Source organism: Aspergillus uvarum (genome assembly GCF_003184745.1).
Source record: "Aspergillus uvarum CBS 121591 unplaced genomic scaffold BO82scaffold_106, whole genome shotgun sequence".
NCBI classification, from domain to species: Eukaryota; Fungi; Ascomycota; class Eurotiomycetes; order Eurotiales; family Aspergillaceae; genus Aspergillus; species Aspergillus uvarum.
Window position 1 is genome coordinate 15,220 of NW_020291403.1, and position 22,290 is coordinate 37,509.

Sequence of the window (22,290 nt, forward strand, 5' to 3'; positions counted from 1 at the left end):
CATGACGGGTATCTAATCATCCGACGGACGCTTGAACTAAAGACGCTTGTGGGCAGATGATAAAAACAAAAAACATAAAAACCACAAATCAGGTAATCCAGCTGATGGTGAGGAAGTAGCGCTTCTAATCCCGAAAATAGTAAACGTGGAATATTGAGAGGAAAAGGGCCCATGGGTATAAGCGGGAAAACATAAAGAAAAACAAAAACAAAAAACATGATTATGAGGTAAGAAAGACACCGCCAACACCATCGCGACAACGCATAGAAAATGAAACAATAGAGAAGGTGGTAGTGGTGGTGGTGTGTGGTAAAGGTAAATCTGGTAGATAGGGAAATGCCGAATAAAATCGAGGAATGCGCGGCACCGATCGTTATCTCGCCTCATCGCATAGTCGTCTGGGACTGAAGTCCGCAAGTCCGAGTAGTGTATCAAAGCGCATGCCAGTCAGTTCTCAATGAATGAGTCACCTCACTCGATCAAGGCAAGGTAGGTAATGCGATCAGAGCGTGTCCCTGACAATGGCGGTGAGATCGTGCGGGTTGATAGGCTCAGCCAGCAGTGCAAAGCCCTGTCCGGCGTGCATGGGGGGGGGGGGGAGCGGTGGTTTAGGGTGTGCGAGCCTTCGGGGGAGTACGGGCAATAAAAGAAGTAACGAAGGAGGGGTTGCGGTTGCTTTTGATTTTCGAATTCAATCAAATGCGCCGACAGCGAAGGGGAAATTAGATAATCAGGCAGCCAGCGCCCGGGCACCAAATCAGACTGCGTGGTTGGAAACTCCGGGCTCCAGGCTGTCAATTCCGCCCGCCGGCTACGGCGCGTAACCCCAGGCTCGCGCACGTGCGGCTCTCACTGTCGTCATCGTCATCTTCGCCCTGTTTCCGGAGGATGGGAAATCCCCCGTTCGAGAATAATCGGATGCAGCGCGCCTTGTGATGCTCAGACGCCTGAACTTCTTTGTGACTGGTTGAAAGGGAGAGAAAAGAGCCTGATCATCTGGCCGAAATCCAGATACAGAGGAGAAGGCGAAGAAAAAGAAAGTCGAAAAGCAAAAAAAAAAAAAGTAATTAAGAGGGTGTCGAAGAAAAAGAAAAAGACCCGGATGCGAATCGCTGATCGCATATGATAGAGCCCAATAAGTGCAGATAGATCGGCGCTGATCATGCGACAGCCCTAATCTCCGCCAAAACAGACCGTGGGGGGGTATCGAGAGTGAAACATGCACAAGAACGCTGAATATGAGATTGATGTTACAGACAAGGACCCGGCGGGCACCTTCTTCCGGTCTCAGACCCGGCAAATAGTTGCCTTGGTCCCAGAGGTAGTGCGTCTTTTCCGCTCGGGAACAGCCTTGCGTTTCTTGTTGCGTTTGGCGTTCTCGCGCTCGGTGGCTGCCATTTGGGCTACACGCATCGCCTGCTGGGCTCGGGCATGTGCTTGTACTTGGGCCAGGAAACGCGCGCGCTGAGCATCCTCATCGGCTGCGGCGCGGAGCATCTGGATCTGCTGCTCGGTCGTCAGGTCCATGGCGGGATCCTGTGCTGCGGACTCCTCGTCGATGGCGCTGTCCGAAGGCACATCGGAACCAGTGGGGAAGAGATCCTCATCTGACAGGTAGGCGCTGGCGGTCGAACCCTCGGAATCGGCACTTAGAAGCGATGGTCGGTTTGGCCAGGAGGGGAAAGCACACGAGTTATTCAGTCCATAGCTGCTGGAGAAGGAGCACTTGCGGGGAGTGATGTCGAGCAGAGAGTCACTGGGAGACGGCGGCGGTGGAGGCGGCAACGAGCTCGGCGAGCAGGAGCTGCCATAGCTGAAGCTGAAGGAAACCGTCTGGGTGCTGGTCGTGGCCTCGCTCAAGGAGGAGCGGACACTCGACTGGTTTTGACTCCAAGGAAGTAGGGGATACATGGCTGTGAGTTGTGTACTGATCTGCGAATGGAAGATCGAATAGGTGAGGTGATGAGCTCGGTCGCAGAGAGATATTCAGAGCGTGTTGTGTTTGTTTGTGTGTGTGTTGTTGTTGTGTTGATAGAGTGGAGAGTGGCGAAGAGGAAGGTGGGAGATGAGAGGAGTAGATATAGAATAGGGATGTGTGGAGTATGCGAAGATGATCGACCAAGACCTTGTGGAGGAGGAGGAGCTGGGGAAGTAAATAAAGCTTGGAGGGAGGGGGGATCAACGATCACCTCCGTCAAGTTAAGTTGGGAGCAAATGGCGGAGAGGAGAGGAGAGTTCGAGGTGAGGTGAAGGTGTATGAAGTCAAAGTACTTGTATAAGAAGAAAGAAGCAGGGCCAGATCGATCGGGGGTAAGAGGCGTCTTTGGGTCTGGACTCCCTTGCATCTCCCAACAGATAAGGCGGGGGGAGGGAGGGGGGGGTTGGCAGCGATGGATCTTCTTTTTTTTTTATTCCTTTTATTTTATTTTATCTTATTGTCTTTTAATTTTTAGATTAAAAGCAAAAAAATAAAATAAAATAAAAGGCACAATAAAAAAAAGACGGGGTCAAAAAAAGAAATGACCCAAAGAAGAAATATTCAGGGAAAAAAAAAAAAGGGCCCCACGGGATCAGTTCGCACCAAACAAATGCGTCCAGCGACCAGTTTGGAATTTTCCGCCAGCTGCTGCAAGTCAAGCGCGGCGATCAGGCGGAGGGAGACAGGGAGAAGACGCAGCAGAAGGAGAAGAAGGAGTCCCAGAAGTACCGGAATCGCGATCTTCACGCGTCGTGTTGTTGATATTCCAAATGGACGGATCCTGACGTCGTAACTGGTGTATACATTGATTTCCCTCTTGGAAAGAGCAACAAAAGTACATTGGATAAATAATGAAGGTCTTCGCGATGAATCGTTTGCAGGTGGACTCGATCAATCTGACAGCCGACCCTGGTCAATTGCGGCGTGGGATCTATCACTTTTTCCTTTTTGCATTTCATTTTTCCAGACCGTGAGCACGCTTTTTTCGGGGGACGGATTTATTTATATACTAAAGCTTTTTTTCCCTCTCCTCTTCTTACGACGGGCCCGGGGAAGATCGGATCGGATTCCAGGCCGTGGGGGGATGAAGTGGAAGAAAGTCAACTGTCAGAGAAGAATAACTAATGAGTCAAAGGTGCAACTCTTTAGATTACTTACCGATGGGGCTTTCCGGATTTACTCATGGATCGTGATTTTGCCGAAAATGTATTTTCTTTATTTCATTTTATTCTTAATTTAGTTTTATTCCATTCGATCTGCTCTTAACCGGTACTTCACTGCTCCGTACTGTACAGTACATCTCCCCTCATGGACTTATTTTCTCCGCCACCTCGAAAATAAAGCTGACAGTTCACACAACACGAGTCCAGCGAACAGACAAGAGTACTGTACCGACCAGCAATGATGCTCTCGCACAGCTGACGGCATCGCGAGATCAGAAACATCGTCAGGACCCAGGACTGACAATCGACAGAGGGGCCCCCTCTACATTTCAGCCCATGTTTCAGAGCTCAGGGGGGGTGGAAGAGAACCGAAGGAGAGCTGATCCAGAATTCCTACCCAATGGACCCGTAGTAGAAATGATGGTGGTCTCACTCCGACCCCATCAGCAGTAGTTAGCATCACCATCGCCATCACCACACTGACCCTCTCGACAACGTAAGTACCGTACCTACTTTTACATCTCGGGTCCCGCGATAACCTCAATCAGGGGGTCGAACGGCCAACCTTGGTGGTTTGGTTTGGCGGTTTGGGTTGTCGTGCATCGCAACGGGATCTTGCGGTCTATTTGTCGGTGTGTGAAGGATGCCCAGCTGTTCATTCAAGCTTCACGCTCCAAGCTCCAAAGCCCTCTCTTTCATGCCTAGACTACCTCTTGCTTTGACTACTAAACACTGCAGCTCAAACAAAAAGACGCCTCGTCTCGTCTGGTTGCCGGCGCCCTCTCAACCCCTATCCCCTGTGCTGTCGATCACATTAATCGGCCTCAAGGTTTCACCGCTCCTAATGTTTGGCATCCACATTTGGAGGTTGGTTGATGTGCAGCATGGGGGATGGGAAGGAGAAGGGGGGATAAGAGACATACATCTCCGCCCGCTGTAAGTCAGGATGGGGGATGTACTCAGATGTATGTATGTACATCTGTTGAGTGGGGAAAGGATGGAAGGGAAGTGGGTAGAGCGTTTACTTTTGTGGCACCTTGAGGCTTGAGCATCCCAGGAAGTTTTCAAACGTGTTTAGGTTCGGGAGAAATTGACTGGTGGTTGAGGTATAACAACAACAACACACAGCGTGCATGATCCGTCCAGATGGCGATGCGATCGAGTCTTTCCAGAGGCTCTTCCATCTGGCGGTCAGTCAGGCAAACATTGGTTTGTCTGTTGGTGGTGGTATTTTTGTCGCTTTGTCGCTTTGCTGCTTTGTCCACGGCAAGGACAAACACGACTCGAGAATCAACTCGTGCGCTGATCGCGAGAAACGTGAAAAAGAGAAAAAAAAAAAAGATAATCTCTAGCAGAGATAGGAGTCTAGCCCTTGGTAGTGGTGGGGATTAAGGAAGAGAGACTCGGTCCTCCCCAAATGCGCGGTATCCGCCCGGCTATTTCCTTAAGCCCTGCTTATGTGGTGTGCCTCCCTCCTTACAGTAGTTAGTCCGGTCGTCCCCTGGTTGTATTGTATATCCAACAAACACATAATCAGCGGGCAGTGAGTTAGCAGTTGATACGGCAATGAAGATATCATGGAGGGGTGGTCTCGACCATGGAACCCTGGGGTACACGAACCAGAAGGCTTTACCCGCTGTCAATGGACATTAGTTTGATGTATTGTCTGGTAGTCTGGCACGAACCGACGGGGAGCCAGAACAAAGAAAGTTCTGGATACCCGTTCCCCAGTTTAGTGACTGACCCACCAGCCATCATGGATTCATGATGGCTGCCCAGTTGTGGAGTAATGACTAACATCCACATCCACGTACTCTTGTGCCTGACTTTGTTCCCCCCTTTTACTATTACTATAGTCTAGGAGGCCCGCAGGAAATTGAACAGTGCTCAATTGTTTCACATCATCTTGGAACAATGGTCACACTAAACATCAAACCAACATGAACTGACAACACTCTCCCATCTGTGAGCTTACTATGCCTGCCATACCGACCAGACCCTGCGCAACGCTCGGCTATCTGCATCCAAGCATTACCTGCTTGTCCTCTGCCACCCCCAAAATATGCGGATTATACCAGCGGACCGCCCCCCCCAATCCTCCCGTCCAAGGCTGTTTCCCCCGGGGCTGATTGATTCTACTGAGTACTACCATCTTCACATGAGTTCGGGGCCAGAGGCGGAGCCAGGCTCACTTCTCCACGGACCACCACCACCCCTCGACTGGGTCCTCCGGTTCAGCCACGAGCAATTTCTACATTAGCCAGCCTGCCAACTTTGCGAATGAACAGTATAATTTCCGTGCGGAGGACCGGCGCGGAATAGCGCTCCCAGATGCGAATTTTGCCGTGTGACATTGCCGGGGGAAGGGGAGGGCAGGATCAAATCCCAGCGTGTGGCTAATTACAGATTGATTACGGAGTAGAGAATTCAATCCTTTTAGCCCAGACCCGACCGACCGACCGACTAGCCGACCGTTTGGAAAAGAAAAAAAGAGTTTTAGAAATGCGCGGTTAATCATCGTCAAGTTAACTCGGGAGTTGACTCCCTCCCCCCCCCCCTGGTAGTTACTGTACAGTACTCCGGTAAATCCAGACTAAGCCTACGGGAGTGCGGGTTGAACCAGGGCCAGTCTCACACTTTTTAGGCGTAGGCGGTTAGACGGGTATTTGGCGGCACGCGGAGACGGATGGGATGGGTGTTGGTTTATCCCTCCTCGCTCCCCTTCCCTTTGTCTGTGGGTGCCCCGGTGCCGGGGATGATGCGATTGAGACCTTTGGAGAAGCGTGGGAAGTCTTTTGTTTCAGGTGATTGTTGTGGAATCCTAAGGGGTTTGGTTCGGTCGCATGGTTCGATTTGCTTTGTTATTGATAGTTTGATATTGCTTTGATGGATGATGCATCAATCCTGAGTGAGAGGTTCAATCCACTGTGACCAGTAGATAGTCGAGCCCAGATATATACATCTATCGTCCTCGACTAAGGACACGATCAAGGTCGAATCCAGCACAGTGCAGCAGCAACGATCGAATCTAGATTGCTTCGCATATGTACCCCTGGACAAAAGGACACCCCTCTGACCAGTCGCTTGATCTCTAGGGCTCCCCGGCTTCAGATTGCCGGCATGTCGGGGATGAAGGACCAGGAAGAAGCAAACCAGCACCAAAGTACGGAGCTGAACACCACACTACTACAGTACAACAACCCCAAATTCCAGTCATTGACTGAAGGCGCAGTACCTGATTTCTTTGTGATGATAGACTAACCGATCGGGTGGTTTTCTTTCATGGACAAGACCAAATGTGCCAGTGGCTGGCTATCACAGTCCAACTATTCGACGCCATCACCACCATCTCTTTCAAGATGAATCTTGTCATGTGAGCCTTGACTGGCAGGAACAGTAAAAGCGGCGCCACAGTGAAGTTACCTCCAGCCTCGGCAAAGACACGAAAACACCTGACTTCGGTCGATTTTGTTTTAGCTTTTCTGTTTTGTTTTCTTTTGAGCCTGACCGACCGGGTAAAGGGTTAAAAGCACCCGCAGACGGCTCTAGACTCTCGGGGTTAATTTCCCCGGAGCATAAATCCCCAATTTCCTCCAGTTACATGTCATGGACTCATGGACACAGAAAGAGGGCTCGGATAGCTCTCGATCACGAATCGTGTCAACTCTAATCCCAATCAATCAGTCAGTCATTGAATCGGTGATTGCTCAAGGGGAGAAAAGCCTAGGTAAGGTAAACCGCAGTCAAAGTACGGAGTTAGAAAAGCACTTGCCGGCGGAAGCAACAACTCTTACCCCCCCCCCGGCGGATGGGCGGAAACGCCTCCCGGCGATCGAACCGCTGCATCGGATTGCCTGCCCCACAGACACACACACACATCCTTTTCCCCTTTTCCAGTTCAGCTCCCTCTTTTTCCCCCTTCGATCCATTTTACCACGCTCGGGTACAGGGATCGTCGTCGCGTTCCCGATTCGGTAATATTATGAGCTCCCCTCCGCCCTACCTATCCAGCGTCTATTTGAAAGAAAAATAAACAAAACTTCGGGTCTGAGACTGATCAACGTTTGACCGGCGGGGGAAAAAGTACAATAGGACTGGTCGACGGGTAGACCCGCGGAACAGCGGCTACAGTTTCCCGTCCCTGGGAGCCCGGGGGAGCACTGAACGCAGATGCGTGTCTGTTTCTAAGGGGGTTTGGGGCTTCTCCTTCCGCCCTTTTGCCTGCCTACAGTGTGATCACCGTCGTCATGAGTTCGTGGATGGGGTTACGTCAAGGGAGTGAACGGGAGGAAAGAAGGAAGAGAGGGATGCGACGTCTGTGGCTTGCAGGAGGGGAGGTCTAGCTTGAATCAGTTGTCATGCGGTCGACAGATCGATCCTCAATAAGGATGAGAGAGCATCTCTGTTTATGAGTACGGCTGTGACATTCTACCCCATACCTTTCATGAGGTATATGGCTGGTTCAATAATGCTTGATGACGACTTCCGCTGTCCATTCCACTGTGGGATGCACATTCCAACCCCGATGGATTACCGTCTCCTGCTTTACTCATGCACTGCATACACACGCCCACCGCCCACTGATTAAGGACTGTGTGCATATACAATGGCTGTATGTATGTATGTACTGTACCGTATCTATTTTATGCACATGTACAGTAAGCACGCACAGGTATGCGGCCTATCCGCTAGGTACAGTACTCCGTACTTGATCTGTCGATCGGTGTGTGAACGCTCACTCAATTAAGTACGAGCGAGGGGATCAAAGTACACCAGACTCGTTGCTGCCAGATGCCACCCAGCACACCGACCGGTTAATTGGTACAGTGCATGATACATCTCCACTCTAGTACATCCGCGTTCTGCAAGCCCCTCGACATTCCAGACCTTCTGGTGTTTCCCTCCCCGAGTCCGAATGGGTTTCCTCACTGGCAACTCCAGCGATCTAATTTTTCCCCAATCGGTTCGATCCATCGCTCGAAATTAATCGATTGGTCGGTGGGACCGGCTCATCGTTTCCAAGTTCCTCATCCCATCATCCCGGATAACTACCCCTCCTGCAGCTTGTCCGCGCTTCCCCCCGTCCATTCCCGTCCACTCATCCACACCATCCACACCTCTTCATGCAAGGCATGCCCCTCCAGGCTTACGTGGTGAAGAATTGGGCCACCTCCAGATGGGAAGCAGCCATGAGCGGTGGGAAAAAGGTACCGACCCCAGGAACGAGGGATGAGGGCACAGCAGGGAGTACTGTACCGAATACCTCCTCCCAAGCAATGTCCACCACCCTGAGGACGTGTACACAGTACGGGGTACCTCCGTACTCCTCCCCCTTCCCTCCCCCGCTCTTCTCCCCTCCATCGCGCAAAGGCGGTGCGCCGTCTCTTCGGCAAAAAGTCGTTTGTTATTAGGTAGGAAAACAAGGTCCGGTCCTACTTTTCCCCTCTCTTCGAAGAGGCGGTGAATTCACCGCTTCATCGAGTATTGGCCCTGGTGGTGCCATGCTACAGTGTAGTACCGGGACTCCGTACTTGGGGATGATTGAGAACAGGCGGTAGGCTTGCCAATTTGTCAATCTATTCACGACAGATCGTGTGTTATCTTTAGTAACCGTGCGCTTCGACACTGACGGGGAGGTAGGTGATGCATCGTTTTCGCCCTGTCGTTTGGAGAACCTCCCTCGTTGCCTGACAGAGCTCGGGACCTTTGTTTGCCAGAGCTTTCCCGACCGGGGGAAGGAGAAGACACATCCATAGAATGCAGATGGAACATTGGGGGAAGAGGGATGGATTATGGGTACTGGATCGGGACTCCTCATGACGATTGTCGATGCACATCATATTTTACATACTTAGCAGTAACTTATTAGCTGTAGTGGCTAGTAAGCTAGCAGAGCTTCACCAGCCACCAGCCACAACCATGACCCCCATCCCGCCCACCCACGGCTTTGTCCGGAGGTTACGGATAGTTAGCACGGAGTAACTTACAGAGTACGGAGTGCGTACCCCACAGAAGTCCGTCCCTTTGGGACGACGCAGCATGGGTTGGAAGCACGCAGCACATACCACCCACCGGGGCACACGGAATTGAAATCGTATCTGAGTGGACACGGACCCAGGAATAGGGTATCAACTAGGCATTTTATCCCTCGCAGCGGATTCTGTTCCGCCGGGAAGGAGGTGGGGGGGCTCGAGATCCCCCTCCTGGGGCGCTCGCTCTTGGACCCAGCCCCGGTACTCGGGGCACCCAGCCCGACGGGGGGTGGAGTGGAGCGGTGGAGCGGTGGGGGTGGTGATCATGGACATGACCACTAGACTAACTCAAAGCCCCGTAAACAAAAGTATACTAGGTATGTGATCGCGCGGAGACAGCTTCCGCAGCGACGGTCGACCATCGAAATGTGGCGGCGGAATCATGGTACATATCATATCGTATCATCTCATATCTGCTTTTGCTTCTGCTTCTGCTTTAGCTTTATACGGGTCGCCTTTCCCCGATGTAGGAGCTGTACCAGTATAGCCCACGGGGCTCGTCCGAGCGCATGCCACCACCGCCCACATGAGTGGATTCAAGGTTCAATTCCCATTTCTGCTTTCCGGGATCGAGCTCCAACAAGTAAAATGAGGTATGTATGGTAGGCCTCCGCCCATCACCAACTCCACTCCCCCCACATACAGTCCAAAGGGAGAAGTGGCGCTGTATTGTGTGCAGAAAGTCCTCCCCCCTCTTAAAAAAGGAAGGAAGGGGATCCGACATCCGGGGTTGACTGGCGCATGGATGGACAGATGGATGTGGCTTGCGTTTCGCCCGTACTCTCTAATAGTGTATCGGGCGTTGCGTAGCTTGCAGTTGGTATGATTTGGAATATACGCTTGTCGAGTACAGTAGCCAGCCATATGGCTCCCTCAGCATTGATCTGCACCTATTGAACGGCTTGTAGATAAAAGGCCGGAAAACCGGTTTCTGTACATGCTGTACAGAAAGGATGGAAGACTATCGAAGTATGTATGTGCTTATGCAGGAAGTACTGTACATACCGTACGTCTGGTATTTATATGTATCTACGAAGATGGAAAGCTAAGCTGAGCTTGTCTTCAGCGCCACTAGCCACCGCCACAGTTGGTTTGCAGTGCATAACTATAGTACACTGCATACTCGTCCATAGTACGGAGAGTTATCTCGATGTATCCATTGTCCGAACTCAATAGACCGATGGCACTTGCATCTCGTGTCTGCTCCTACATACTCGTAAGTCGTACTCTGTTACCCAGTCACTCGGCTACTCCGAATGTTGGTAGCTCAGGCAGTAGCCCGCCCTGTTGTGTGTTGACGTCTGTTGATAAAGCTGACGCGGGGGCGGAGGAGCGGCTGAGCCCGAGACACCTATCGCCGAGGATTATGTGTAACACCCACCAAACCTTTGCCACAGTGGAAATCAAACCCCAGACCCGAATTGGGAAATAGGGAAGTGCGGCAGCTGAACAATGCTGTTTCTTATTGCGTACAGCGCCTTCTCCATGCGGACGACAACCGGGGATGGGCGGGTTGGACGGTTGGACGGTTGGACGATTGGACGGTATGATATAATCGTAACTGTGACTGTCACGGTAGGGTCATAAGTCAACTACCGTGGACGGGGGTGAGATCTCCTGTTTTGGTAACTCGTGCGGAAGGCGGATTGGTAGTGCAGGTGTCAGCCGACGGGAGGAGGGGTTGACTCTGGCTGTCGTCTATGAGTAACGTGGTTGAAGAGGTGAGTGAGGGAATGAATAAGGCTTAATGCTCCTATTCACTGATACCGGTATATCCCAGTCAACTCGGTTGAACACACTGCTCAGCAGGTGATTACCAATCTTTATGGTAATTGACTGAATACCCCAGATTATATGATTACCGGATTAGTGCTGTCCTGGGTGAAGCAGTGCGTGAGCCTGTTGTCCTACAGAGGCACCAACACAACCAAACACCCCGGACTGGACTGGGAGCCCCATCTGCAATTCCATGCGCATGCAACATCAGAGCCTAAGAGCCTCACCTGCTCCCCAATCATTACTAAGTAAGAAACCCGCGTTGCTCACCTTATCCGAAATTCCAACAACAACAACAACCTCCGAATCAAATCCATCGGTAACTAGTCGCTGCCACCCCCACCCCCACCTCACCCCAATTGATTGCTCAATATCCACAAGCAGAGAACAACCCCCGACCCTCACCGAAACATCTCCGATACTAGGATACACACAGCAACTACTCCGCAAATCAACCCCTCCGCAAAATCACCTGTCCCAGCAAATGGAACCAAGTCCCGGAGCCCACCTAAGACTAGGTACAGTAGTCTGCAAGCTACTTTAGACCCGATCTAGCATTTCCGAAGTAGAGTAGCGAAGTAGGCTATTAACCGAGAAACAAGCTCACTGAATGCACTGCGTACCGTTAGTAGCTTGAGGCAGAGGTAGAGTGGGAGAGCTCCGCGCGATTCTGATTGATGGAAGTATTTTGCCCCGTCGAGGGTAAGGAGTTTTTCCGTGGGTTAGAGTCCGGAATAAGCATTGTTTCACTGAAGAATGGGACCGGGTCTGCTGGGCCTACTGTTTAGTTTGTGGAGTATAGGATCGGGTTCTATTGATTATGTACGTGGTGTAGTATAAGTTACTCTAGTGGGAGTGTCAAATCATGTGTTGGGGTTCGGTAGTTGGTGCCGGGATGTTCCAACTGTACTGTAGTTTCGGATGTGTGGGTGAGTGAGTGGGCGTTTCCGAGATGGAGGGGGTGGCAACTTGACCCAAGAGTTGACTTCCTCGTCTATTTGCGTTGGATAGTAACTCGGTTAGATATTGATAAGTTGGACGGGGTGATGGCTCTTGTCGGAGTAGTCTGAGGATGGGGGTGGGTTGGTTTAGGTGGTAGGGCTGGTCATTCTCCTTGCTAAGCGTAGAAGGCAGTACAGCACTCGTGTAAGTTGGCAATGGAAGTATGTTTTGGTATGTACATACTCGTAGGAAACTGCAGCGGGGAACACGGTAGTGACCACAGTCGCCCCGCGCGGCTCATCACTGCAACCTCATTCCACCACCAAGCCCCAACCCCCAGAGTAAGCATGTAACCCACCAAGCAACAATAATAGAATTGAATGAAGATGACAGAAACAACAACAGCAACAGATTGCCAAGCCACGAAAGCAAGCATTTCCCCCCGGCATATACGAGACGATGTACAACATATACGGAGAACACCCCATCTGCCTGCCTGTCTGGCCTCAGCTTAGGTGAAGTATGATTATGAATAGCCGGGCTGCCGCACCGTATCGGGACTACGTTTCGTGGCTGTAGCCCCCGCGCTGGCGTGGGGGAAGACGTTGCTGACACAACGTTCGAGAATGATTCCACGCAGTAACCGGACCGGGTTGCCGGCTACAGGATCCAAGGATTCTATGAGCAAAATTGAGTAAGCAAGCCACGCACATTTTATTTATTTTGCGATAGGTGTGGGAGGGCGGACTTGGTACCGAATCCTTTGATCGGGGATAAATGGGTTTTCGATCGGGTATTCATCGCATTTTCATCACCTGTCGGTTAGCACGGAAGAATTGGGAAATGAGGATGGGGGCTCGGAGGGATGGCTGAAGGATTGATTGCGGAGGGGGCAAGTAGGGGGTTTTGGAGGAGGATGACTCAAGTTGGCGAGCCAGGATGTCCGAACATCAGAAGTATTATGGAGAACCGCTGTCTCCGCTACTCGGGCGACCACGTGTAGTTAGCATATGGCATATGTTGTTATCTGGTCGGGGTGCACGGTTCTGAACTTGGTTGGGATGTACCCATACCTACCGTTGTCCAAGCTTCTTTACCCGGGAGTAGTGAGTGGATGTAGAGACGCCGAGTCTCGATCGCAACCACCGGCAATATCACATCCAGCGACGAAACCCTTCGGAAACGGAACGGAGGAGCATCAACCACCCAGAAAATTAACACCTTAACAACAGCCACCATCACCTTTCTGAAATCCTCATTTCCCCGCCAATGAAACCGGACCACTGCAGCACGTACCTCGGCATTTCCCGCAACGGACAATATCCGGTCTCTGCTAATCCGGATAAACACACCACCACCAAACAGGCAATAACTATACTCAGCGACCAGCTTTCCGAAACATGGCTTCCAGAAGCTCTACGGCGATTCTCTCCGGTAAATTCTTATTTTTCTTGATGAGTCCCCCACCGAGGAAGTCCGCTGTCCGTCGGAGATCAGGTTCTCCTCATAGATAGCTGCCATCATTATCGGGTAATTACCCACCCCTCCATCCACCCTTCCACCCCACCCACCATAGCATAAACATCCACGTTAAATTAGTTCAGACTCAAGAACATAAAGAAAGGGAACTCGGCACGACCGGTTGCACCCCCGGAATCCCCTCTCTCGTCCGTTCCCTGTGCGCCGGCGGTTGACTTTCTTTGGCTGATCCGGTGTGGCGTTCGAGGAACTGGCGGTGAAAGTACCAACAGAGGAATGGTGATTTTGGATGTCGGTGACGCGTGCCACTTAGTTGAATAATAACCTGCGGTGTGGAGGGAGGGGGAATACCGGTACGTACTGTGTGAACCTAAAAGACGGGAACAACGTGTGGCCTGACTTACTTTATTTATTGCTAGAACTAGGCATTATTAAGCTTGTATCTGCCGTACTCTACACATCCTTACTGAGATGCTGTCGCTCGTGGGGTCTAGACCGCTGTCAGGATTTGGAGGAAGGCAGGTTTCCCGAGATGCTCATACTCCCACTGCACTGCAGAAGCATTTACTTTCCTGTTTGGGAAATCCTGACGCTAAACTGGAACTCCCGGGAAGTCAGCTGTGCCCTTTTTCTTTCTCGAATTGAGATTGAAGGTCCATGTATCATGTACTGTACGCAATAGACTAGGTAGGTTGATCTATTGGCTTTGTGGTTCGATTCGTAGCGCCCCTATCTGCGCAGTTTCGCAGTTCCCTGTTTCTTGGACTTTGGGAGGCCTGGCTTTTCTCGACATCGCTCGGGAGATTAGGTCACTGCATAATCAGCAGCAGTAGCTGCTGCTGCTGCTGCTGCTGCTGCTGCTGCTCGAGCTCACCGTCTCATGGTGACGGAAATCAGGGCCGGGAACTATATCTATATATATCTTGGTCGCAAGACACGAATCGCGGGGGATTACGCCTGAGTTACTCTACCTTGGGAACGAAGCACAGATCGCTGCAGCAAGGAGTCCCGAAGCAATGTAAGGTATGAGAAGAAAGTTACGTTAGCGGTAGGTAGACACATTATTGTACGGAAAGTGATGATGTTGCGTGCATCTGATATGCTAGATGCTAGATACTGAAGTGCTAGATGCTACGCTACGCTACAGGGTGAGGCTGCCGCTGTGCGTTGCCAGGGTTCGCAGGGCTCGCAGGGCTTGAGTTTGACCGCCCCTTGACGTTTCGGTGCGGTGTGATGGCCGATGTTGTGCGTATCCAGGGTTCGCGTGCGTTTGGTTGATGGCTGAATGCGTACATGGACAGAGAGCGGCCATGGTCTAGATGCTTCGGACGTGTCGATATGCATGCTGGTCATTCGGGGTGGATTCTACACCTTACCTTGTGCACGGTTTGGTAGGTCTATACGTCATATTTGGATGTTTAGATCGGTGACGGATCGTTCCTTGGAGATGGTATACTGAAGGCTGTAGAGTAAAGCCTAAGATAGGTCTGCCACGCGATTAAACACTGCCTGCGCTCACCTTGAGCAGGGATGCGGCAGATGTTGAATGGGATGTGTGTGATAGTCCGAGTTTGAGCTCTCATTAGTCACTTGCTTCCAAGTTAACAGATAGTATGGCCATGAAGGTACGGTCGTCGCTGAGAACTCCTTGATAAGTGTACCGCTGCTAGTAGCTTGACTCTAGTGCTTGCATTTGACAAGCAATCTTATATCTCCAGCAGATCTGAATAGTGTATCCTTGTGCATTAGCTTAATTTATAAGATGTGTGTCGCACCAGGAGTCAAGCGGACTTAGACGGAGATAGCAGGGGAAAGATCCAGGATGTCATACCAACGGACTTTAATATTACTATACCCGGCGAACACCCATCTATATGAACCTTTTGAATACTACCTCTTATCAAACGCAAGACAGCAAGAAACGACATTGATCCTCAGTTCATGCGAGCATGGCCACTGCATCCAAGCTGGTCCTGATCACAGGTATGGCAAGTTTGACCTTCAACGAACCTGTACTCCTGTCTCAGCGCAAATCTAGGTGCAAACCAAGGGGTCGGTTTTGAGACGGCCAAAGACCTTCTTCTCTCAAGTCATGACTACCACATCCTTTTAGGCTCTCGCGATCCAGCTAAAGGCGAAGAAGCCGCTCAAGCTCTCCGCACCTTCCCCGAAATCAAGGGAACCGTGTCCGCCATTCAGATCGATGTGACGGACGACAGATCCGTTGATGAGGCCGCCGCGTACGTTCAAAAGGAGTACGGCCGACTGGATATCCTGATCAATAACGCTGGTATCGCGATCCTGGATGAACCACCGTCCCGCGATGCCTACCGGAAGGTCTTGGACGTGAATCTAGTCGGAGCGCTGAGCACCACGGAGGCCTTTCTGGATCTGCTGCGACGGTCGTCCGAGAAGCGACTCATCTTTGTCAGTTCAAGCACGGGGTCAATCACCCATGCTGCTGATCCCGAGTCACCATACTATAACCCGCGAGGAATTGAATATCGCTCGAGCAAGGCTGCATTGAATATGATGATGGTCTTGTACTGGGCACGGCTGAAGGCTGAGGGATTCAAAGTGTTTGGAGCCGACCCAGGATTGTGTGCCACGAATTTGACCGGCGATCCCGAGTCTTTACGGAAGAGAAATGCTGCGGAGCCATCAGACGGAGGTCAGAGAGTGGCCCTGGTGGTCAAGGGAGAGAGAGATGCTAATGTAGGGAAGGTGCTGGGGGCTTACGGAGTCTCGCCTTTCTGAGTGGGGGAGGATGAAGAGGTAGTGCGGTGCGTATCGAGTCTGTATATACCTATTGTTATCTGGCCGTCAGGCTTTGCCGAATTTCGCAGGCAAGTGTCCACTAAGGTAGTATTCCTTGGAAATTGATTTGAGGCTTTCATCCAAATGATGGTTCGTCTCGTAGAGTACACAGAGCCGCATCCTTCTGTTCTAAGGGCGTGAGTCATCCTCTAGAGCGTTGTGCTACAATGGTAACAAGGGTGGCCCCCATATCTGAGACAAGCTTAAGACCCACCCTTTAAGGAACCTGATGATTGCGCCGACAGACCGCGGATGAAATGCTGTGGTTCAAGAACCAGGCATCGATTGCCAATAGACGCAAAACAGTAATGTGCAGAAAAGGGAAAGAGGCATGAGGCATGAGGCATGAGGCATGAGGCATGAGGCATGAGGCATGAGGCACTTCCAGTATCACCGCTCGACCGGTAGCTGCTGAGGCTGAAATCCATTTAAATGGCGAATAACTAAAGATATCGGAGATTGCCACTGCATGTCAGAGCAATGCTAAGATAGCGTCCCCATAAGGACGCAAGCATGTCTTAGACATGTAGAAATCATTGGTGCCCACGTTATGACCAACGCATTGCCGGCTGGCTTCCGTGCATCCATCCGCGTCCGCAGCCATACATGTCTGACAGACAATGAGCACTGTTTCCTGTGAGTCGAGCGTGACACAGATTGTGTTCAAAGAACGGAACTCGTCTCGTCGACCGACCTAGCTGTTTGCGACGTCCGAACTGATTCAGATGAACCTTCAGTATAACTATGACTTGTTAGTCCGCTGAGCTGTTCTTGGGAGTAATCCATGTTCGAGTCGATGTCTGTTGCTCACAGCCTCATTCATGAGTACTGGATTCATTCCTTCATGGATGAGTGTGATTGGTGGTGGCTTTGTAGTCATTCAAACTGGGTGGCACAAAGGTGACAATGTCCCGTATCTCTGTTTTGCATATGAGCTGACTCGCTCTAGAGGAATGCTTTGAGTCATTGATGATTGTATCCTTGGATAGGGCGTGAGTGCGTGTGTGGGTGAGTGAGCCGATGGTGATGACAGATTCACAGGCCGGACGGGATCACATGTATATTACTCTTTTAGGCAGGCGTGCCTTGATGAGTCAATCTGCCCGATTGGAACTAGCGCAGAGCGGGGTGGTCGGCGGTGAGAGAGTTTGGAGCGCATAATCCAGCGAGGTGCTAAAATCTTCTAGCAATTATATTATGCCACCATCACGAATACCCCTCGTCGTCAATCCGCAGTTCTTCTTACGGCGTTTCAGTCGGTCGTTCAGGATGGAAAGTCGCCAACAACCCCCGTGGCAGCAGCCGCCCGCGCGCCCTGACGCCCGCCTCCCTTCTCTCAAAGTATGGAACTCTTTGACCAGATCCAAGACTCCTTTTGTGCCCTTGGATCCCGAAGGACGCAAGGTCAAGTGGTATGCTTGCGGCCCAACTGTTTACGACGATGCGCACCTCGGCCACGCTCGAAACTATGTCAGCACCGATATTCTACGACGTATCCTCAAGGACTACTTCCACTATGATGTGCAATTTGTTATGAATATCACCGATGTCGACGACAAGGTATGAGCCACCGTGTTAGGAAGGATGCTTGAAGGATGGGCGTGACTGATGGCCACAGATCATCCTTCGCGGTAGACAACAGCATTTGTTCAACAAGTACATCACGGAACATCCGAATATCACCCCCGAAGTCCTCGAGACTGCCCGATCGGCATACAGCGCCTACATCAAGAAGAACCTCCCTCTGATCAATTCCGAGACAAAGCCTGAAGATTTTACCGCGGAGGTCGACAATGTTTATGGAGTGGTTCTCAAGGGCGGCTCGTTGGAGGCAGATAAGAAGCCAGGCGATGCGGAGACCAAGATCAAAATGCACGTTAAGACTGCGACGGCATCATCTTCAGCCATCGCCGGTGCCGCAAAGAAGCCCGAGACCTCGAGCCAGGCTTTCTATGATGCCACACAGGATGTATTCTGCTACTACCTTGATGTCACTCAAGGATCCACGATTCCCGGCGATGCGTACGAAATCTTCACGAAGCTCACGAAGAAATACGAAGACCACTTTATGCGCGATATGAGAGATCTGAACGTTCTTGATCCCGATGAGATCACGAGAGTCACCGAGTATGGCCCACAGATTGCGGACTTTGTCGAGAAGATTGTTGCGAATAAGTTTGGGTATGTGGCTTCGGACGGGTCTGTTTACTTCGACATCAAAGCGTTCGAAGAAGCCGGCAACCACTATGCCCGACTGGAGCCGTGGAACCGAAACAATCAACCTCTGCAGAGAGACGGCGAGGGTGCCCTGTCTCGGGCAACCGAGAAGAAGTCGCCCGACGATTTCGCTCTCTGGAAATCGTCTCGACCTGGCGAGCCTAGTTGGTCCAGCAAGTGGGGTCAAGGAAGACCCGGGTGGCACATTGAGTGCTCTGCTATGGCATCGAGCTGCTTGGGAAGCCAGATTGATATCCACTCGGGTGGTATTGACCTTGCTTTCCCCCACCACGATAACGAGCTTGCGCAGAGTGAAGCCTATTGGCACGAGCACAAGCATCAGTGGGTCAACTACTTCCTGCACATGGGCCACCTTTCCATTGCAGGCTCTAAGATGTCCAAGTCCTTGAAGAACTTCACCACTATCAGTGACGCGCTCAAGCGAGGTGATTACACTGCTCGCAGTCTGAGAATCGTTTTCCTGCTGGGTGGCTGGCGCGACGGAGTCGAGATTACAGATGAGCTGGTCAAGAGCGCCTCTTCATGGGAAGAGAAGGTCAACAACTTCTTTGTTAAAGTCAAGGATCCTTCCACATACCAGACTTCCGCCACCGATGCGGCAGCGACCGAAACATTGACACAGGCCCTCAAGTCCACCCAAGACAAGGTCGATGAACACTTTTGCGATTCCTTTGATACCCCCAGAGTCATGGCTGCTATTTCTGAACTGATTACCACTTTCAATTCGCTTGACATTGAGACTCTGGAGCCCCAGGCCATCGAATCCACTGCCAAGTGGGTGACACGGATTGTGACCATTTTCGGTTTGAACGGGGCTACCCCGGTGGACAAGTGTGACATCGGCTGGGAGGGTACCGACGTCCCTGAGGTTGCGAAGCAGTACTTGTACCCGCTTTCCGCCATGCGTGACTCTTTGCGCCAGGCTGCCATGTCCGGCAACCAGATCACATTAGACAAGGTCAAGGAGATCATCGGTGCTGCAGCAGTAAAAAATGCAGACACGACCGAAGCCGCCAAGCCATACTCCCAGGCCCTGGAGTCTTTCAGCTCCCAGCTCGCATCGTTGAGCTTTGAGGATTCGAAGAGCTCTTCGAAGGAGATTCTTTCCCTCTGTGACCGTTTGCGTGATGTGGACCTTTTCAATCTCGGTATTTACCTTGAGGACCGTGAGAACAAGCCAGCTCTCGTCCGCCCTGTCACCAAGGATCTGCTGCAGGCCCGTGAAGAGCAGGCACGCAAGGCTTTGCAGAAGCAGCAAGAAAAGGAGAAGAAGGAACGCCTTGCTCAGGAAAAGCTTGAGAAGGGAAAGCTCAGTCACCTCGAGATGTTCAAGACTAGCGAGTTCAGCGCTTGGGATGAAGAGGGTATGCCGACCAAGGATGCTGCTGGCGAACCTCTCGCAAAGAGCCGGGGCAAGAAGTTGAGGAAAGACTGGGAGCGTCAGAAGAAGGCCCACGAAGCGTGGCTTGCAAGCCAGCAGGGCAAATGATAGAGTAGCACATAGGTCAAGAAATTTTGATGCAGTTTTTCAGCGGGACTGAATTTTTGATTTTCATACATCTCCCACAGTGAATTAGATATTAACCATCCTTGGGGTGTGAAGTGATCGAAATTACCTTGAGGCGGCTCCACGTAACGTCTTTATTCACTAAGCTGTGTGTACCACACTCCCATATTGAGAAGGTAGGTCTCCCCTAGATTGTCAACCTTGATATGATTCTTCTCTTCTCCACGTCACTGTCTAACATCCTAACAACAGCTTATCGAAGTCACACCTAGCGGCTCCTAAAAGCAAGCCTGAGAACACCTGAAAGGTCTTTGATGCACGTTGCTTCTCATCTCTTTCATCACTGCTATCAATATTACCTCTACAACCATCTCACTGACAAAGGTAGTAATCAGAGCGAATTCCTATCAGTGGGCATGAAAGGAGAGCAGAGCCTTCAAAGACCTCATCATGCGGCTTCCCAAGATCATGTTGCCTTTTGTGGCCAAGGGTAAGCCAGTCCGCTTGAAGAAGATATACGTGGTGGCTCATGACTCTCTATTAGTTGCCCGAAACCAAGATCTTGGAGTTCGAAATGCGTCTGAACATAAACAGAGGCATCAGCTTGACGAGTTTCCCACGGAACTGATGGATTTAATTGCTTCGTTCCTGGATAAACCCGCTTTGTGCGCGTTGCGCTTGACATGCTCGACCCTCGAACGCGCAGCCAAATACCAATTCGGACGGATCGGTCTTCACACACTACACACAGATCTATCAAAGTTAAGTCTGCTCGCCATGGATGAACTCGCCAATACCTGTCGCTTGAACCAGCATGTCAAGAAGATATCCATCGGCAGCGCTACTGGGGACGTTTTAGGCTACGGCTTCATTTGGTATCGTGACATCTTGGAGAATGAGTACCTCAACTTCCTCCGTTCTTCGGACGGATTCCTGAAATTGAGGGCTGTCTTGAAGAAGTTCCCGGATTGCCAATCGTTCCACATCTCGTTGTCCAATCAGCCCGATTCGGGTCCCTGGACCGACTGTCTCAGCCCCAGTGATGCAGTGACGCTCGTGCTGCATCTCATCCCGTGCATGGCAAGACCCGTCGAGTCTTTCAGCTGCTCCTACTCGGACTGGGACAAACACACGGCAGGGATCATCGACCCCAGAAGGTTCTGCCCCCACACCTTTCAGGTTGCCCGCTTCAGCCTATGCTGGTCCACCCTCACCGAGTTATGCTTACTTGCGCAGGTGAAAGACGTTCTTGTGGCTGACTTTGTGCACGAGCTCATCGACCAGGCGCCCAATCTGAAGAAGCTGGAATTGGGCTGTGGTGGAGGCGAAGGAGTCGCAGCCTTGTTCCAACTACTGGGACAAGAGGGTAGTAACATGGAGCTGGAGGTGCTCAAACTGTCGGGCGTGGTGGTCATCTCGGGCCAGGACCTGCAGAACTTTCTTCTCGCCACCAGGAACTCTCTGCGCATTCTGGAGTTGAGGGTTGTTCGCTTTGAGACTGGGCTCTGGGAGACGGCCCTGGAGAGTTTGATGCACGAGTTTCCGGCCTTGAAGGAGCTGATTTTGCTTTGGATTACCGATAGCACGACCGGCGTACGTAATGCCATTCTCCGCGTCTATTCTCATTGAAAGAAGAACATTTGACTAACTGCATACAGAGATATCCGACCCATTGGGTCCGCGATGACATCAAGGACGTACGAGGCCGCCATGGCCGTATTCGTCTTGCCTACTCGGGTCTCCCTGTGCATAATGCTCTCTACTCTCTTCTGACACGCTATCAGATCCAGCCTCCGCAGCAGCTGTCAGCTCAAGCGGCTCAGTGATTGCTGCTATAGTCCTAGAGTGACTCGTGACCGAGAGAGGTTTTATTTGTCAACAAGAGACCTGAATTAGAGACACTGGTAGCTTGAGGTCACAGCTGCTCGAGGGAAGGTGGATTGTCTTGCACGATATTCATCATGATGATTCAAATCGGATTGTATCTCTTTCCTTGGGGCTACCAGACTGTAGTTGATGTAGGATGCTTTTTTTATTTTCTGTTAGAGCTAAGAGAAGTAGTGATTACGTGTGTGTCTAAGTTATCTCTCTGTGCATCTGCTGTGTGTCCCGCGTTCTTACCCAATTGAGACTTTCCCCCGCGTTTTGTTATCAGACCGCACTTCTTCCTTTCTGCCTACTCGAAGTGACATGTCGACAATTCGTTTCCTCTTTCATGTCACCACAGTGATGGTTAGCACGGTGTATAACTTTGACTCTCATGTATTTCCCCGAGTACTTTCAGACTATCTTGAAAATTCTCATTATGCAATGCTCAAAACCGCCAATCAGCCCATCGCCGCCACCCCTATCTCTTAG

The 22,290-nt window shown here is 51.2% G+C and overlaps 5 protein-coding genes across 5 annotated transcripts; 3 read left to right on the plus strand and 2 right to left on the minus strand.

The window, feature by feature from the left end:
• Window positions 1-837: 837 nt before the first annotated feature.
• BO82DRAFT_13888 (uncharacterized protein) lies at window positions 838-2,053 on the minus strand. Its single transcript, XM_025630043.1, has one exon. The coding sequence runs from the start codon at window positions 1,909-1,911 to the stop codon at window positions 1,288-1,290; it is 624 nt and encodes a 207-aa protein (XP_025485929.1). The 5' UTR covers window positions 1,912-2,053; the 3' UTR covers window positions 838-1,287.
• A 6,156-nt stretch (window positions 2,054-8,209) lies between these two features.
• Window positions 8,210-9,010, minus strand: BO82DRAFT_13991 (uncharacterized protein). Its single transcript, XM_025630057.1, has one exon. It carries the CDS (start codon window positions 8,957-8,959, stop codon window positions 8,549-8,551), a length of 411 nt encoding a protein of 136 aa, XP_025485930.1. The 5' UTR covers window positions 8,960-9,010; the 3' UTR covers window positions 8,210-8,548.
• Window positions 9,011-15,208: 6,198 nt separating this feature from the next.
• On the plus strand, window positions 15,209-16,127 carry BO82DRAFT_387821 (NAD(P)-binding protein; the record flags this gene model as incomplete). Its single annotated transcript, XM_025638341.1, has 2 exons — window positions 15,209-15,353; window positions 15,409-16,127. The coding sequence occupies exons 1-2, from the start codon at window positions 15,320-15,322 to the stop codon at window positions 16,125-16,127; spliced, it is 753 nt and encodes a 250-aa protein (XP_025485931.1). The 5' UTR covers window positions 15,209-15,319.
• Window positions 16,128-17,394: 1,267 nt separating this feature from the next.
• On the plus strand, window positions 17,395-20,033 carry BO82DRAFT_348695 (cysteine--tRNA ligase). Its single transcript, XM_025633845.1, has 2 exons — window positions 17,395-17,747; window positions 17,806-20,033. The coding sequence occupies exons 1-2, from the start codon at window positions 17,457-17,459 to the stop codon at window positions 19,912-19,914; spliced, it is 2,400 nt and encodes a 799-aa protein (XP_025485932.1). The 5' UTR covers window positions 17,395-17,456; the 3' UTR covers window positions 19,915-20,033.
• A 367-nt stretch (window positions 20,034-20,400) lies between these two features.
• BO82DRAFT_297963 (uncharacterized protein) lies at window positions 20,401-21,561 on the plus strand (the record flags this gene model as incomplete). Its single annotated transcript, XM_025631969.1, has 1 exon — window positions 20,401-21,561. One exon carries the CDS (start codon window positions 20,401-20,403, stop codon window positions 21,559-21,561), a length of 1,161 nt encoding a protein of 386 aa, XP_025485933.1.
• Between the last annotated feature and the right edge of the window lie 729 nt (window positions 21,562-22,290).